This window comes from Chelmon rostratus, chromosome 13 (assembly GCF_017976325.1).
Source record: "Chelmon rostratus isolate fCheRos1 chromosome 13, fCheRos1.pri, whole genome shotgun sequence".
In the NCBI taxonomy this organism is placed as follows: Eukaryota; Metazoa; Chordata; class Actinopteri; order Chaetodontiformes; family Chaetodontidae; genus Chelmon; species Chelmon rostratus.
In genome coordinates this window covers 26,182,458-26,201,077 of record NC_055670.1, presented here as the reverse complement: position 1 = coordinate 26,201,077, position 18,620 = coordinate 26,182,458, and the positions used below count along the sequence as shown (strand labels likewise).

The 18,620-nt window shown below is 45.0% G+C and overlaps 1 protein-coding gene across 1 annotated transcript in view; it reads left to right on the top strand.

The window, feature by feature from the left end:
• Nucleotides 1–16,217, top strand: part of enox1 (ecto-NOX disulfide-thiol exchanger 1) — a 40,176-nt gene extending 23,959 nt beyond the window's left edge. Inside the window, exons 8-14 of the mRNA XM_041950774.1 lie at nt 2,263–2,380; nt 2,623–2,828; nt 6,097–6,204; nt 8,516–8,572; nt 10,710–10,812; nt 13,706–13,791; nt 14,352–16,217. Coding sequence (XP_041806708.1) covers nt 2,263–2,380; nt 2,623–2,828; nt 6,097–6,204; nt 8,516–8,572; nt 10,710–10,812; nt 13,706–13,791; nt 14,352–14,483 — 810 coding nt within the window. The 3' untranslated portion in view covers nt 14,484–16,217. The remainder of the gene's footprint in view (nt 1–2,262; nt 2,381–2,622; nt 2,829–6,096; nt 6,205–8,515; nt 8,573–10,709; nt 10,813–13,705; nt 13,792–14,351) is intronic.
• The last annotated feature ends 2,403 nt before the right edge of the window (nt 16,218–18,620 follow it).

The following is an 18,620-nucleotide window of genomic DNA, read 5'->3' as shown; positions in this document are numbered from 1 at the left end:
CAAGAGGTGCAGGCAAGATGAAAAAATGAAAACTAAAATCAACAATCAATCACAGCTTTGTGGGCGGGACCACAGGTGACGGTCATCGCTGACGTGAGCAGGCGGCCAGCAGAGTCGTAACGATGAGCTGTTAACGAGTCATTCAGGCCTCAGACTCAGTCTGTGTGACAGAACTTTTAATGTCTCAAATGTTGTACTTATTTTTTTTTGTTCTTATTTCTGCATTTTCAAATCTTCCGTAGCTAAAATCAGTCCAGGATTATTGTATCACTGAAGCCTCGTCTAAACCAGCTCAGTGTCGCCATTTAGAATATTTCAGGTTGAAAGCCAGGTAAGAGACAGCGATTGGCTCACAGCTCACCTGGTGAGACCACCTCTACCATGCTACAGTCCCGCTGTGAGAGCCCCTGGTTTAATGGCTAGTGTCTGTGGTAAGTCTACATGAACCTACGTCTCTATAGCAACAGCAGACTGTGTGCAAACGAGCTGCACATTTTCTTGACATTATTCTGTCAGCTGACAATTAAAGAAATAATGAAACGGCTGATTATCGCAGAGGGCTAACGAGAGGTAACACATCAGACAGCCTGTTGGTGTGTCCTCACTCTGAAGTTCATCAGGGCTCTGAGGAAGACTTCGGTTCCTGCTCTGACATCTGACGGCACTCAGCTCACGCTTATTACAAACTCGGTATCTTTGTGTTTGGGACTCTTGGCTTCACTAAACAGGACATCTGAAGACGACACCTGGGGCTTTTGGAAATTGTGATGAGCATTTTCCACATTTTTCTGGCACTTCATAGACCAAATGACTCATTGATAATCATAACTGGCAAATTAATCACCAGTGAAAATTAGCTGCAGCGCTTTTTCACTGTGAGATTAGAGAACACTTTATTAATCTCACAATGGAGAAAGTGTCAGTAAAGTATTTACAGATTATTATATCACTAACGAACTGGCCGACATAAAAGTTAAAGTTCATCAACGTGGAGCCAATTTTAGATACTTTGTAAACAATTGAGTAGATTAGTGATAAAGTATCATGTCATATATATCGTATGTTTCTTTATGTAAAAAGCTTGATGTGTCAGATAAATGTAGTATAAAGTACAAAGTATTCCCCTCTAAAATGTTCTCAAGTAGAAGTATAAAGTAGCAGAAAATAGAAATGTTCAAGTGTCTGAATTGTACTTAAGTACAGTACTTGAGTAAATGTATTTAGTTACTTTTTACCACTTCCTGGTCCACCAAGGACACAGCTAACATACACACACACACCAGTTAACATACACACACACACACACCAGCGAACACACACAAACACACTAGCTAACAAACACACACACAAGCTAACATACACAATCTAGCTAACATACACACACACACTAGCTAACGTACACACACACACACCAGCGAACACACACACACACACTAGCTAACATACACACACACAAGCTAACATACACAATCTAGCTAACATACACACACACACTAGCTAACGTACACACACACACACCAGCGAACACACACACACACACACACTAGCTAACATACACACACACAAGCTAACATGCACAATCTAGTTAACATACATACACACACTAGCTAACGTACACACACACACACCAGCGAACACACACACACACACACACACACTAGCTAACATACACACACACAAGCTAACATACACAATCTAGCTAACATACACACACACACTAGCTAACATACACAATCTAGCTAACATACACACACACACTAGCTAACATACACAGTCTAGCTAACGTACACACATTAGCTAGCGTGCACATTTCTACAGTATTTATCTTTGGGCCGGTTGTTTTTTTCAGTCATTTGTAGCAGAGGAAGACAAAATGACAAATCAGCCGTTTAATGTGGAGGATTTGTTGTTTACCTGTTTGGTCTGAATATAGATTTACTTTTATGTCAACAGGCAGTTCACACATTTTTCATGTCAGTAAATAAATGTTAGTGATGCAGGTTGGACCGTGGTGCATACAGGTCCATTGGCGGTGTGTGTCCAAACACCTGAAGAACATCCAAAGTGAGTTTAAGCAGCAGCTTTTCAGGCAGCTCCCAGTCTGACAGCTGCTCCTCATTGGTGGACGCAGTGGATCAGGAGATCTGCATGTAGGCAGGAGGCTATCAGCACACACACACACACACACACACTGGTGTGTGTGTGTGTCGTGGTGCTGAGGGCTGCCTGCACTCTGTGTGTCTGCTGGTTGTGATGTTTCAGGAGCTGAGAAACGCCCACAGTGAGGAGATCATGGGCATCAGACGAGAGGAGGAGATGGAGATGTCAGATGACGATTCGGATGAAAATCCCTGTAAGAGGATGCGCACTGGGGAGAATGGTATGAAAGACCGGCGTCAGTGTCGTGTTTCAGTTCATCAGTGTTTCAGAAGCTGTTTGGAAAGTTTCTCTTTGCTCTTCTTGACGTTCGTGTCGGCTGCCGTGTGTCCGCAGACTGATGGCGTCTCACTGTTGTCATAGCGACAAACTGAATCATCAACATCACTGGTCAGGTTTCTCCTCATCCGTCGCCTCTCCTCCCCTCTCTCGCCCCCCCCCCCCCCCCACCCCCACCTCCTGCAGGAGTGTACGATCAGACTCAGGCGTCTCTGAGGGAGGAGAACGACTCGCTGCGTTGGCAGCTGGACGCCTACAGGAACGAGGTGGAGCTTCTGAGGAAAGAGCAGAGCAGATCCACCCGAGCAGACGACGAACACACACAAACACACACGCACAGTCCAGAGGCTCAGATCCAGCTGCTGCAGCAGAGCATGCACAGCATGCAGCAGGTGGGTTCCTCCATGTTTACACCAAATACAGCGTGCTGCACAGTCATTCAGCCCATATCCTGCTCCTCAAAGCTGCTCGATGGACGTTCACAGCTGTCAATCATTGAAGGCAGTCTTCAGTCTGGTGTTTTGACTATGGTGGGATTTAGGTAGGGTCTCACAGATAATAACTTCCTCTCAGAATCACCCACCCCTTGGGCTGGTCCTGAATCAGTTTCTGTCGTGTTGATTGGTTTACAGCTTGTGGACCACTGATTGCATTTGAGCTAACCTCAAACAGCAACACGCTGATAAACTGGATGGTGAAAACATCACTTTAAACTCACCTCAGGTGAATTTTTTGACTGTTCATTTGTCAGGTCGTGAATTAACGCAGCACCTGCCGGGTGTCGTCAGGCCGTCCTCTGAGCTGTGACTCATTCCTCTGCTCGCTGTGGGAGTGTTCACAGTCTGCCCGCTGGCTTCAGTGCAGAGGGAGCGTTTGTTTTAACTCACAGTGCGAGTGGGTGGTGGGTTGATGTCGCTCCGTGTTAACAGGTGCTGACACGAGGATGCGACGATCAGGTGGAAAACAAAACGAGGCTGAATCGGCGAAGAGAGGGAGCCCAGTGTGAGTGAAACAGGTGTGAAGCGATGTGAAGTGGGTGTAAATGTTATTTCAGAATTTAAGCAGTGAGCAGCGTTTAATGAGCTCCGATAATAACAGACTTTCTGCTGTACATGTAGTCCAATCACAATCTACCAGCAGCAACATATTCATCAGACTGCCTGAGGAAAAGGCTTCCGGGTGAGAGGAGTCATGTGACTCATCGTGTGAATGCGCCCCTCCTCTTCCTCTGCCTCTGTGAAGATGCCCTCGAGCAAGGCACTTCAGCCCCTAACTCCTTCAGTGGAGCTGCTGCAGACCCCAGAGAGTTATTAGCAGCAAAGAGGAGGGAGCTGAGTTTACTTTACTTTACCCGCAACAAACTGAGCCTCTCGCTCCCATGATCCTTCACTGCACTGATCGCATAAACCAGCACAGAAAGCTTCGTTGGAGCGAGGAGCTTGTTTGCTGCAAGTTAGCCTGATTCGACTCGACTTCCTGTCTTCCTCTATCTAAAGTGACAGCACTGATAAAACATTAGAGACAACCACCAACACACACACACACACACACACACACACACACACACACACACACACACCCTGCCGGCTTGTAAATGTGTTGCTTACTCGACTTCTAACAGTGTGAGAGCACGTCACGCCACTGTCGCCTCTCATCCGTCACCTGCTGGTGTTTCTGTGGCCTCAGCACCGACCGCCGTCACAGCCTCAACGAAAGCTTCACGGAGAGAAAGATTCTGCTAATAATATTTTTAGTTCACACAAGAGCTCACCAGTTAACATACACACACACACCAGCGAACATACACACACACACACACACACACACACCAGCGAACACACACACACACACACACACTAGCTAACATACACAATCTAGCTAAAATACACACACACAAGCTAACATACAAAATCTAGCTAACATACACACACACTAGCTAACATACACAATCTAGTTAACATACACACACGCACACACACACTAGCTAACGTACACACGAACACACACACACACTAGCTAACATACACAATCTAGCTAACATACACACACACACTAGCTAACATACACACACAAGCTAACATACACAATCTAGCTAACATACACACACACTAGCTAACATACACAATCTAGCTAAAATACACACACACACTAGCCAACATACACACACATTAGCTAACATACACAATCTAGCTAACGTACACACACACACTAGCTAACATACACAATCTAGCTAACGTACACACATTAGCTAGCGTGCACATTTCTACAGTATTTTATCTTTGGGCCACAAAACCACCAACCGACGGCACGCACCGTGGACGAATCGTTCAGCCGTGGGTTTTGCACGGTGCAGGAATAACACCGTGGCAAAGCATCTGCAGCGGATACACAGCTGGGGGCGCCGGGGGTAGCTGTTGTTGACACGTCATAGTCTTCATGCATGACTACAACAATGTGCAGCACTAAAGCAGCAGACATGCAGCGAGAGCAGGAGGCAGAAACAAACATGGCTGCACGTCCCAATGCTCAACTGCGATCGACAGCAGGGAAACATTTTACCAGAACAGACACAGATTGGTTTGAACAGTCGTTTTCTACACTTTGTCATGTTCCACCAACTGAACTAAAGATATTTAATGTATTTAGAGAAGGAAAGACTCTCCCTGCCTGAAAGCATTGCCGTGGTTACTGCAGTCAAACATCCAGCTCAGACAAGCTTAGTCCAATCAGATCGTGGCTGATAAGATAAGATAAGATAAGATAAGATAAGATAAGACTTGATTGATGCCCAGCCAGGGCAAATTCATGTGTTAGAGGTGTTAACAGCCTCTTGGCAGGTAGTTTCCATTTGTTAACCCCGTGCTGGTTGTGCTTGAGACTGTGTATGAGAATTCAGTGTTGTCGTTGGAGGAAAAACAATACTTCCTGCGAGTAATCGACTAGCCGACAAGTTTATGAGAGTAGTTGATGTCTACAGCAGTGCCAAAACACACACACACACACACACACACACACACACACACACAATGACTACAAGTCAGTCAGTTCAAAACAACCTTGACTTCACAGAGTAAAAGGTTTCCATCATGACAGCTCTTACTCGTCTTACACTGTCTCTATGAAACCTGTCTGAACACTCACGGACAGACTGGCTGAGGATAAGACAGGAGGCAGAGCCAACACGCTGGCTGCATCAGCTTCTTTCCAGCACAGTTTGATAACATTTGATCACTTCCTGCGACCTCTGACTGATCCATGCAGGTCTGATCCCTGCGGGTTCAATATGATCAATCTAATTTCCCATCAGCCACGTAAACCAAAATTACATAGAACCAGGAAAACATGAATGAATGCGTGTTTCTGTCCACTCCTGCTGCGTGAATGTGATTCACTGGAGGATGGAGACGAACAGCAGGTGGAGCTGATTCTCCATTCGCTGCCATTAAAGCACCACAGAAGAAGAGACACGTCCAGATAATGTCATTCAAAGAGCTGCAGTTACATGTCAAACGATGGAAAACTTGATGGAAATCGGACATTTCTGTTAGTTTCATGTGTTCATGTGAGGAAGGCTACGGCCTCCTCATCCTCCTCACACAGCTGATGTTCTCATGTATAAAGACACACCTCACGTTGCGTGCGTCTGTGTTTGTCTTCCAGCAACTGCTGAGCCTGCAGGAGAAGCTGACGAGTAAGGAAGCCGAGCTGGAGCAGGCAAAGGAGGAGCATCACTACCTGGAGGGGGAGGTGCTCACCCTTCGAGACAAGGTTTGTTCTCCCAGTCATACCCGAGTGGTCCTCCAGGTAACCCCCGTCATAGAAAATACTGATCCAGTAGGAATCTATAAGATGTTCTTGACATGACTCTCACGTGGGGCCTCGTCGTGGTAGTCTGGACGTCCCTCTCTCCAGGTGCGTCTCCCAGCTCCTCCTCATCGATCCTGAGGTGTTAAAAGTCACCTCCAAAGAGAGGTACCCAAGAGGATCCTGATCAAATACCTGAATCACCTCCCTCTGGATATCTGAACTTTTTGCTCCAAGGCTAGACTCAGCTCCCTCTTCACCACAGCGGTCTGGTACAGCTCCCACATCCATCCGCCCGTTGACCTCACCCTCCATTATGTCTCGTGAAAAAGACCCCAGGATACGTGAACACAGTTCAACTGCAGCACAAACTGCATCCTCCACATGATCCAACAGTTCAAAACAGTTTCAGCAAAACCCGAACATGATAAGCTTAATGAAGGAGGATTTATTGCAGGACTGTCGAGTCAGACAGCATCAGTTTTAGCTCATATGGTCTCAATGCTTTTTTCTAACGGTGGGGGGTTCAGGAAATCACAGTTGAAAATAGTTGAACACAGATAGTGAAGCTGTAGAATAAATAATAAATCCATATATCCATATTTATTTTTGTGAAATAATGAATGAGGTTTGGTTTACATAAGCAGTACACAGACAGTATGTAATCAGTGAGTTTAAAAGTTATCAAGTCATAAATTATGTCAGGGATAATGCCCGACGAGGTGTCCATTATCAGAAATGACTGGACGACATGGAGGCGTGAACCGTCCGACGCGAAGCTTATACCATGGTCACTTACAAAAAAAATTAATAATAAATCAATTATGAATACCTTAAAGTAAGGTATTTTTACCGTTAAAGTAAGTTTTTCACAAGAAGCGGCTGAGCGGACTATTTAATATCCCTCATTGTGAAATTTGTTTCAAAGAATCAAAGTCCACAGATAGTTTCCTAAATCGTTTTTATTGCAGGAAATAGCCTCACTCCGATCATTAAATGGGTATCAAGCAAGTCAGGATTATGCGCTAGGCTGACGTATTCAACGCCGTCCTCGTCTGTCTGGATGCTGAAAGATGTCAAGGTCAGCTGAGCCAGCACAATTATTTAGAACAATCAGGCTATTTGACCGGAACTTCTTTTATAGGTGTCCTATAACACTTTTTAATGGACACCCTGCAGCCAATCAGAATTGAGTATTCACCCAGACCATGGTATAAGAGGCAGAGAACCAGCTGGTCTAAGATGAGAGTCATGAGTCATTATGTGAGTCTGATTTAGTGAGAAGAAGGTTGTCAGGCTCTATGATGAGCACTGTGTTGATGATTAGCTTTGTGTCAGGTTGTGTAGCGTTGTAGCAGCTGTCAGTCAGTTTGTACTACAGTAGTTTGAAGAAGGAAGCATCCAATCCTCCAGTGTTATATTACTGAGACAGGCTGAGACCATCTGTGCTGAAGGACAGATAGAGCAGGGTATCGTCTGCATAGAGGTGGAGCCGAGTTAAACCCAAGATGTGTTTTTTCCATCTATCTTATCAGTTCCTCAATAAAAACTGAGATTGAGAAGAAGACAGTATGAATGTAGTACCAAAAAGTATTAGGGAACGATTTTGAGAAAATATTTAAAAACATGAGAAAGATAGTAAAGGTACAGTAAAGGTACTCCAACCCAAATATCCCAGAGGGCCAACAGATGAACAAGGGCAAGTCTTTACAGTGTTACGTGAAAATCTCCATAATACATCTGAGAAGATGCAAGCTAGAATGTCAAGGACAACAGCTTGGCTAGGCATTTTTGTACAAGTCGATTAATTAATTATCAAAGGCTTTAAAAAATATACAATGTGTATAAAACATTTAATGAAACTGCAGAGCTAGACTTAAAAATCTCTTTCAAGGATCCAGTCCAGAGATTGCCTCTCGTCATATCTCCATTTTCAAAGCCCACTATGGTTGAATATTTAACGCCGTTAAGAGTTGCTCAGGTGTGTCCGATAAAGTTTACATGTCTTCACACCCGTCTGTCTCCACACAATCAAATAAGTTTGTCATTTCCATCCATCGTGTTTCTGATGTCACCTTTAATCATTCAGGTCAGTGCTGCTCCAGAGTTCACATGTAATGGACGAATACACCTCGCAGAGCCTGTTTTTCTTCTCCTTCATCAGAGCGTCTGTAGAACGACAGCGCAGAAAACAAACGCTCCTCTGGGGGAGATGAATTCTTCTTCTCTGTCTGGCTTCCACATCTAATGTCCTGCTCTGTCTGTGTCTCTTCAGCTGCTGAGCAGTCATGTGGAGGCGGTGGAGGGAACCAATGGAGAGCTGCATGAGAAGGTAAAAACTCTGCTGTAGTTAATGAGCTGGACTTGAATGTTTCAGGGCCTTTTAGTCGAGTGAAACTTTTCTTTTTTTCATGAATCTGTTTTATGATCTCAGCTATGTTTTTTTTAAGGGGAAACAAATAAAAGAAAAAAGCTCAGGATAAAATGTTGACGGTTGTCCTGTTTGCACGTGTTTCCACCCTGACCTAGTACAATAGTTGAGATACAGTATACCCTTGTTTTTCGCGGGGGTTACGTTCCAAAAAGAACCCGTGATAGGCAAAATCTGTGAAGTAGGAACCTTTAATTTTTATTTTACAATTATTATACAATTAAATACTCTATTATACATTGAAAAGAAAGAACAAACCATTTTACAGGCTCAAGCATTTGTTTCACAAATAAAAGTACTTTTGAAACGTTTTTTTTTAACAAATAACTTCTGTACTGTGCTGTCAAATAATAATTTTAATCATCGATGTGAACAGAAGGCTTCAAATTGTGGAGATTAGCACCGCCCACCGCGACCCGAGTAATTGGATTAAACGGGAGAAAATTAAAAATGATTATGAAAAAAATACAAAGTACAGTCGGACAAATAGTGACTCAGGTGTATTTCACTGCTCTTCAGACTGAGCCGCTGCATCCTGACTCCGCTCTGCAGTGGTTTCTTCTTCTGAAGCTGCGGTGCAGGTGTGTTTGTTCGGGAGAAGAACACAGTGATAGGCAAAACTCCAAATTACAAGAGAATTTGCACGTACGTAATGTAAATTTGGCGAGCTGTTTTACGTACGTGTTCATATTAAACTGCAACGTTATTGACGCACAGGTAGAGAAGAAGCGGAGTGACTTTTTAGCCAATCAGAATGCAGAACACAATGCACGATGCAAATCCGTGAAGTAGCGAAACCGTGAAAAGTAAAGCGTGTTATAGCGAGGGATCACTGTACTTCACTCTGAACCTCGTGACACTGGAGGAAAACTCAGAAGATTATCAGTCAGAAGGGTTCATCCTCTGTCGACCATGAATGTATGAACCAGATCTGGACCAATCCATCCAACAGACTCGCTGACTCAGACCTTCAGATCCTCCCCAGAGGCCTAAAATCAGATATAATACCATAATCATGCTGTCGAGTATTTGTCAAAACAGAACAAATGTTCATGTTCTTCATGTTTTACGCTGCGTCTTTTTAGAATCGGGGTTGTAGTACATGGAAGTAATTTGTAGGAGACTCTTAAGCTACACAGTACAAATGAAGGACAACACTGTCTCGGAGGTCAGAGGTCATGAATGAAACATTAGTGAGAGAGCAGAGAGAGTTCAGGCTTGTTATTTTGGTCACAGTGAGGATTATCCTCCCAGAAGTATCCTCCGCTGGCTCTCAGAGCACTTTACTGACTCCCAGAGAGCCCTCATACATACATATATACATACAGGGATGTCACAGGAGATGGACTTTTAACCCCAAACCTGCTGAACTGAAAACGTCAGCCGGGCAGCAGAGATAAAACCTGCTGCACTGAGCTGACCTGGATTCACTGTGAACTGTGGAAAGCCTTTCATTAAGTGATGATGTTGTGTTGTATATGCTTGTTTCTCCTCAGCAGTATTATTGTGTGTACAGGATGTACTGTGTGCTACAGTGGTATTATCAGCCTCATGCAGTAACAGTACTGTCTGTGCAGAAAAAAGATGTGAAACTCCGACTGGAACTGACTTCATCTGAACTGTGCATCTTATATAAAATATGCTTTTAATATAAAATTTGAATGTAAACAGAAGCAGTAACTGCAGTTTTTTTTGCTGAATGTAGTGGAGTCGAAAGTAGCTGAAAATAGAAACAATACAAGTACCTAAAATTTAATTTATTTAAATTTGGTACTTATGGAGTAAATGTACTGCACTGCTGTGAATGCACCTTTGTGTTGTTCTCAGTCTGCAGAGCTGCTGGTCAGATTTATATTTGGCCTTAATATGTGTGCGTGTGTGTGTGTGTGTGTGTGTGTGTGTGTGTGTGTGTGTGTGCGTTTGTGTGTGTGTGTGTGTTTGTGTGTGCTTGTGTGTGCGTGTGTGTGTTTGTGTGTGTGTGTGTGTGCGTTTGTGTGTGTGTGTGTTTGTGTCTGTGCGTGTGTGTGTGTTTTCACAGGGGATCAATGGGTGTGTACCTTCACTGTACCACAGCAGGGAGAGGAGGAGTGAGGTCATCATGAGAGGAGGTGTTGCATCGGAAAAGGAGGCCCTGCTCCTGGGTAAATATGAGCTCCTGCTGTGGGGGAGAAATATTTGCTCCCAACCAGCAGCCACTCAAACGGATTCAACAACAGCTGTTTGTACAGTTTACGCCCGAGGGCCGGACATTTGAGACACACCAGTCAGCTTTATCCAATCGCATCGCTCTGTGCTGACTACATTAGCGTTGCGGGTCCTGGGTGACAGGAAGTGTCCTGCCTCATCACACGTGCGTTACGATCCACTCTCATTTACTGACCATCATATCGACTCGTATTTGATGAGGGAGCGTTTGTTGTCCATCTGAATGCCTGTGACGTGTGATCACACCTCTTCTCCGCTAATCTTCCACAACACGTTGTCGTGTATTCCTGCGTACAGAACATGCCGTCGTTGACTCTTAGCGTTAGTTAGCATGAGTTTCTGATTAAGAGCTCGTGTTGGGGTGTTGTTGTCTGGTGGTTCTGGCCCCGCAGCGCTCTGCTGCTTCCACCTCAGGAACGATGTGAATCTAATCTGTGTGAACGGAGGTGAAGTGGGAGCACGCTGGTCCCGCTCGGGCCTTTGTGTCTGCAGCCTCTGCAGCCTCTGCAGCTGCTGATGGATTATGCACATTCTAGGATTATGAAATCTTTGACTGCAACTTACTGACAGCTATTACACCAAATTTAATTTGCAGAGCGGCGGTGCGGGCGGTGCGATTCATGCTTCGTGTAGAGACATCGCTGGATTGATTGCTTTGTGTTCCCTGTGGAGTCACTTCAGAGCGCAGTGGGGCTCCGCGAGTGTTTGCTAGCATAACATTAAAGACGACTGAACAGTCCCGAACATAAATGAAGTGCAGAACTCGACACTTCGCTCATTTCAGCGAACATACCACTGCCATCGTGTTCACACACACAAACACACAGTGTGTGGAGTCAGGGGGGTCAGGGGGCTTTCAGCCAGAACCAGTGAAGCAGAATAAAACCTTCCACCACAGAGAGACTGACACACAGACTGCCTGAAACCCTCTCTGCCTTCCTCTGTCTCCATCTCCGTCTGATGCCTCTCTCTCTTTCCTCTCAGCTCACAAACAGGCGTCTCACTCTGTGCAGAGCCCACACAGCAGCTGGCCTGAATTCATTTCAGATGCTTTTGTTTCTCTCTGTCGTGTAAATCCTCGTGTTACGCAGTACATGCAGCGGCATTGAGAAAAGCATGGAGCGATCTGTATTATTTGTACCGAAGCTGCTGCTTTGTCCAGAGCGGAGGAGAGCGGGAGGAACAGCAGCGCATTTATCTCCTTTAGTGGCGCCAAGAAAATCCAGCCATGAAGGAGCGAGGAGGCCCGGCTCTCCGTCTTCCTGCCTGTAATCTGCAGCCTCCAGAGCTGCTGCGGCTGCTGCGGCTGCAGCTTTTCATTGTGCACAAAACGTTTTAAAAGGCTCATGTGGCCAGTTTTCAGATCAGATGAGGCTCAGAGACACATGAGTTCATAGCTCACGAGTGTTCACACACAGTAACGCTGATGAGGAGCATGTTGATGTAAATTGATGGGATGTAATTTCCACTGGGGGGTGGGGGAAATGTGCCCCTACCTTTAAAGGTTTCAGGTTGATTTGACGCGTGCTCACAACAATAAACAGCAGCTGCCGGTGGGCTTCGTCTGCCCTGGGTCTTACATGCAGGCTCCCCTACATTATGAGTGAAGGCTGTGTACCTGCAGACGCTGCTCAGGGCTGATAAATGTAATGAGCATTGTTGGTTTAAAATGTACCATTAACATTTTCTATAGAATCAGTCCAGTTATAGAGTCTTTGTAGCCCAGGTGAGGCGATGGATGCCTCATGCCTGTACAGTAACTGGTCTGAGGGAAAAAAACGTTGTGGCGGGCTGTATTTCTTTACTCACACTCGTCCTAATTGGCACAGAGTCCAGGATGCAGTGACTGTCCCCTGGTATTAGGGTTAAAATCAAACAGGCCTTCCTCACTGCGTGATCCAAGTACACTGTCATCATGTAGGCCGTTAGCTCGACAGCTGTCGTTGTGTCACGTAGCAACGAGATAACTCAGAGGGAAGAACGCTGCTGAATTAGTCGGCCAATGGCGCGCTTATGCCGACAGCCTACCTCCTGTGAGCTGGACCGCAGTCAACATAGAGCTGCAGCCAGCAGGTGTCACCTTGTCGACGGCGTCTTGTTTGTGAGGTGCAGTGAAGTTCCTGCAGCCAGAACCCGATTTCTCGATTAAAACCTAGACGTTGTTTATTTTTCCCGCACTCAGTAGAGCTTTTTTGGTGGAAGTTAGAAATTAAGCTTCCTTTTTTACAGTGCACACACACACACACACACACACACACACACACACACACACACACACACACACACACACACACACACACACACCCTACAGTCCTCATCTGGTGGCACTGTTCCATGTGAGCAGGCCTGGTGGAAGGAATTGAATTAGGCTTGTCTGTAATTGCCAGCGTTTCGCCACATAAATCAAGGAAATAAATATTGGCTGTGCCAGGTCCTCCAGGGGACGCCACTCTGCTCCCTGCCCCCCACCACCACACACCATCCCTCCCCCCCATCCCCGCTCCCTCTGCATGACTGCCTACCTTTGCAGGACCTCTCAGAAGTAATCAGCTCAAGAGCGGTTTCTGCTCCAGCCAGCGTTTTTCACGGAGCCGCTCTGCCGCTGGTTTATTGTGCAGCGTTTCATGAGGATGCAGCCCTGTGCTGCTCAGTCTTCATCTTTACGGTTCTTAATCCAGGAATCGTGGCAAAAATGCACACAAGTATTTATAATAGTATGAATTATTAGTTGTATTAACAGTGTTAATATTAATTTGAGCATTTAGAGCCTTTTCACGTCTCTGGATCTCTGCTGTCTCGCTGTGAGTCGGTTTGTCTTCGTCTCTGCAGGCATTATCTCGACCTTCCTCCACGTCCATCCGTTTGGGGCCAACCTGGAGTATCTGTGGTCGTACATACAGAGGCTGGACTCAAAGGTAAAGAGGGCCCTCGGCGCAGCATTTCATCAAAAACACAACACTGTGGATTAAATAAAGTAAAAATACAAACTGCAGATCTGCTGGAGAAAGTTTTCAGCCGGTTTTATCCAATAATTTGGTTTGAAAAACAAAGTTTATCATAAACTTTGTAGTAGTGCAGGAGTACAGACACCCTGCAGGTGGCAGAAAGGATAAGAAGAGCTCCAGAGGACACCCGCCCGACAGCGAGGACACGCTTGTTGGCCCGCCAAGAAACACAGTGTAGCTCATTTTGCAGCAACATTTACAGATGACTTCAGTAACTTCATGAGTCACAAACCAACTAACAACAAGCGTCTTCACCACCTTTTAGTGTCTCCTGGAAACCTCTTCTGATGTTCTGTGCTGCTTTTCTATATTTGCTTGTATTTTGTGTATTTGCATGTGTTTGCAGTTTCCTCAGGGCCACCGTACTTCTAACATTAACGTCTCTGTTTCTGGATGACTGATTTGGGTTCTTCTGTCTTCCTCTCTCTCTCTCTCTCTGCTGTCTGTCTGTCTGTCTGTCTGTCTCTCAGGTGTCCGCAGGGGAGCTGGAGCGTCTCATGGTCCGTCTGCCCACCATGTTCAGGCAGGAGCTGAGCGGCGTCGGTGCGACTCTGGAGAAGCGATGGAAGTTCTGTGGCTTTGACAGCCTCGGTTCAGCATGACGCAGACAGAACGCACACACACACTGAGACAACACACTGAGCACACCTTTAACCACCTGTGTGAGTGTGTGTGTGTGTGCGTTCTTCCATCCCAAACCACGGTGGATATACGACGGTGTGTCGGACGATGACGTTCACTTAAGCTGACACTGGAAACTGTGGAAGAGACGTATGTTCAGACTTTAGAAAGGACGGTTCACTTCCTGATGCCGGGTCGAGGTGAAACACCTGAGGCGGACTGCTTGGTTTCACCTGAACTTGAATATTAAACAGTGACCTGCAGCAGGACCCGCGGTCTTCACTAAGGGGGTCCCCAGACCCAGGACTGGATTGTGCTGTTCTTCTTGTTGGAGCATCGAACACCAAGCAGCAACCGAGTCAGCAGGAAGAGAGAGTGAACGTCCTGCCAAAGCTGATCCTTTACACATAAACAAAAATCTCACACTAAACTTTATTTATCAGGAGCGTTGATTTCCCACTTTGGCCAGAAACTGAGCGTGTGATCTGGTGGCATGATGAGTTTGCACACCAACTCTGATCGTTTTTAACTCATCATGAACAGAAACCTTCTGTTGAGTCTGAAGCATCCAGAGAGCGAGAGCCGCCGTCACAGGAAATAATCAACCGTCTTACTTAAATACACAAAGTACCATAAACACAAAAGCTAGGAGCAATGCACCAAGAAGTGCAGAAGGTCTGAAAGTCAGACATCAAATCACGTCAACGTAGTGAAATGCAGATAATGCTGTCCTTAATCCTGAATAAAACCAGAAAGGAAAAACCAAATGTAGCTGAAAGTGCCCCAGATTTACCATTCAGGAGTGAAAACGCCTCAGGGAAGCAGAGTCTGCATGCAACAACCACACCGTGGAATAAAATGCAGAATCACTTCATATTCCTCCTCCTGATGTCGGGGGCAGAGTCACGCGGTGCTCTGGATTCAGGAGCCGGCGGCACGTTCGTGCAGGCAGGCCGGGGACTGTGGTGGTGTTTAAAGTTATCATCCTCAAGATTTGTATGATATCAAACTCAGTTTTTGATACTATTTATGGTGTTATTCAGTGTATTTATATTCTTTAATTATCGCTCTATGAAGTGGTCACTGTTGTTAGTGGTGGAGTCCGCCAGCCAGTCAGGTGTCTGCGGTGAGTTCACTGTCTGTAGAAACAGCGGGACAGTGGAGCGTTTGTGGTTGTGTGATAGGTGACAGTTTTGGAGTTGGTGTGTAAACGCAACAGATAATAATTAATTAGATATAAAAAAATATTTGGATGATTATATTGGAGGGAAACTGATGGGTTTGACCTAATGGGACCAACAGGTGTGAAGACATTTGCTTCCTGCACAGATCATGGACATTACCTACAGGGTGAAGGTGGAATACTGATGATGATGATGATGATGTTGAGGATAAAGGATGATATGAGGGAGAGGAATCAGTCCAAACATTCTGCTTCATTAAACTGTGTGAAGAATCTGTTCAGTGAAGGCAGCAGACTGAAACTTCTGTATCTAAACATGATGAAGAGGAGAATGACGGCTCTGACTCTGTCCTGCTTTTTTAAATATACTTATCAAGTATGAGAACTGACGACATGTTAGCTTTTAAACCTTTTTTGCTCTGAATGGAGTGAAGAGCGAGGATGATGAAGAGGACGAGAGGAAGGGAGGGATGAAGATACTGAAGAGGAGGCGACGCCACAGATTTGTCCTGTTTTGATGCTTTCAGCTTTACGTCCTCAGTGCTTTTGTATCGCACATAAAGTTAGGAGACTGTTTGTTTTTCTTATTTAAATAAAGTTGTTACATTTAATCTGTTTGCTTTTTACTCTTATTTGAGGAGATTTCTGGACACATTCATGGGGCGTTTTTTAAAGATGCTGGTCTCAGGTCTGCTGGTGCTCTGAAGCTACAGTGGGAGGTTCGGACGAGACAAAGCGTCCCAGGTGACTGTATGAGAGATACATGTTTCATACACATCCTGTAGTGACGGCTTCATTCATGTGACTGACAGACAGAAAAGTGAAGAGCAAACTTTTACCTTCTGACACGACTGATTGTGGTCAAAGTGAAGAAGTGAACGCACCTGGATTTAAAATCATTATCTCCTAATTAGCCCGTTAGACACCTGATTTGGCCTCTTCTGTAATCTTGGGGCCTCACACCTGATCTTTGAAGATGAAGAACAAGACGCTAGCGTGCAGCTTTTTTCTCATTTTTCTTTTAGTTGTTACTCGGTACTGAAGTACTTTTACTTCAGTCCAGTTTGTGGCTGTTCTTTCTGCCTCTGGTTCTTAGTCAAACACCGCAGTAGTTCCACCTCAGCTCTGGTGAATCAGGATGATGGAAAAGGCTGCTCACAACCAGCTGGGAGCTGCGTCTGATGTAACACAGGCGTAACACACACATCTTGATAATGGCCTAATCTGTGTGTGTGTGTGTGTGTGTGTGATATCTAAATGAAAATCTAGGCCAGAGCTTCACTGTGTCAAACACGATCTCTGCTAAACCTACAGGCTGAATACATTTTTCTCTCTCACTGCTTCCTAATTTGTTTCAGCGTGAGAAAAAATAATTCCGTAGAGGAATCACTGACTCGCTGAAGTTCATGCAAAGGAATCACGATGTCTTTTATTACTGCTCTGCTGCAGGCCTGCAGCCCCTCCACCCTGTAGTTCCTTAAAATGTGTGGAGGCTGAATGCAAAGAAGATTTTAGAGGTCGTGTGATTGCAGACAGACAAACTGGACAGCTGTAGGACGGCGACCAGACATCCCAGCTTGTCCAGGACTCATCTCTAGAAACAGATTTCTGCATACGAGTGTAAAATCTGTGAGCAGGCTTTGGTTGCATGCAGGTAAACAGCGCGCTATTGTCTGACGATGATTGAGCGTTTTATTAATTTATCTGCAGTCTCATGCAGATATCTGTTTGCAGAGATTAGCCAGTCGAGTTTGAAAGTCAAATTACGAATCAGACTGTTAACAGTGATCAGCAAAAGGAGGAAGTCTCAGCATAGATATCCATTATCCAGGAATAAGCTGGCTACACCCAAAACCCCAAAACATTGACGTTGCCCTCAGAGGCTAAACTAGCGTTGGACGATAGCCGATGGGTTCTGGTGAGATTCTCCCTGTTTCAAGCTGGGTGTCCTAATTCCTGACAAATATCTATTCAACATTCACTTCCAAATTTTGACCCCAATATTAAAATAATAATTATAATATTAGATGTTTTCAGCACTTACAGACATTTATCATTATCTGCTGCACTCATTATTACCTAACCCAGAATAATAACATAATCAATGCAACACTGATTTGTGTCTTTGTGTGTCTTTGCACTTTTTCAGATTCATGATAATGATTTTGTTCATCTGAACTGTCATCATGTGATGATGAGACACTCTCTTTGTAATTACTCCAGCCATCACTTTTAAAACGCTGGCATATCAATTTACACACATTAACACGGTGAATTTGATCATTTCTTCTACTTAACCTTGAGACATTGATTAGCAGCATCAGTTCCAAACGCTATTTGTTCATGAACTTATTGATTTCGTAGTGTTGTAATGATAATAATGAACAGAACGCATCATATTAGTCTCATTATTAAATCACAGACGGGAACATTTTTTTCTGAGAGCTAGCTGCACAGTGCTGCTGTTTGTCCGGAGTTTAAGCAGCGGGCTGAGAGATTTCACACGGCTGCCTCTCTTTCCTCTGTGGTGACAGAGGAGGAAAACCAATTCCACAATCTGGGGCAGCCCTCCACTGCTGAACAGGGAACAGGCAGAAAAACACAACGGCCTGCGCAGAGCAGGACGGAGCAGAGGCAGAGTGAGGCTCACTGCAGTATTTATGTCTCTGTTAGGTTTACTGTGTCAACAGCAGGCTTTTCTCTCTCTTTGGGCCCCTCAGTGTTCATGTCACGATTTGTACACAACAGCTGGCAGCAGCTTCATTCCCCACATTCATCAGCTCACACTGGGTGCTTCTGTTTGGATGTGGGCTGATACATCAGCATCGCACTGTTCTGGACAGGAAGTATATGAGATGAAAGAAAACGCTGGTAGAATAAGCACCGTTTGTCTGTCTGATATTGGTTTAACGTCGACATTTTTATGCTAAACGTT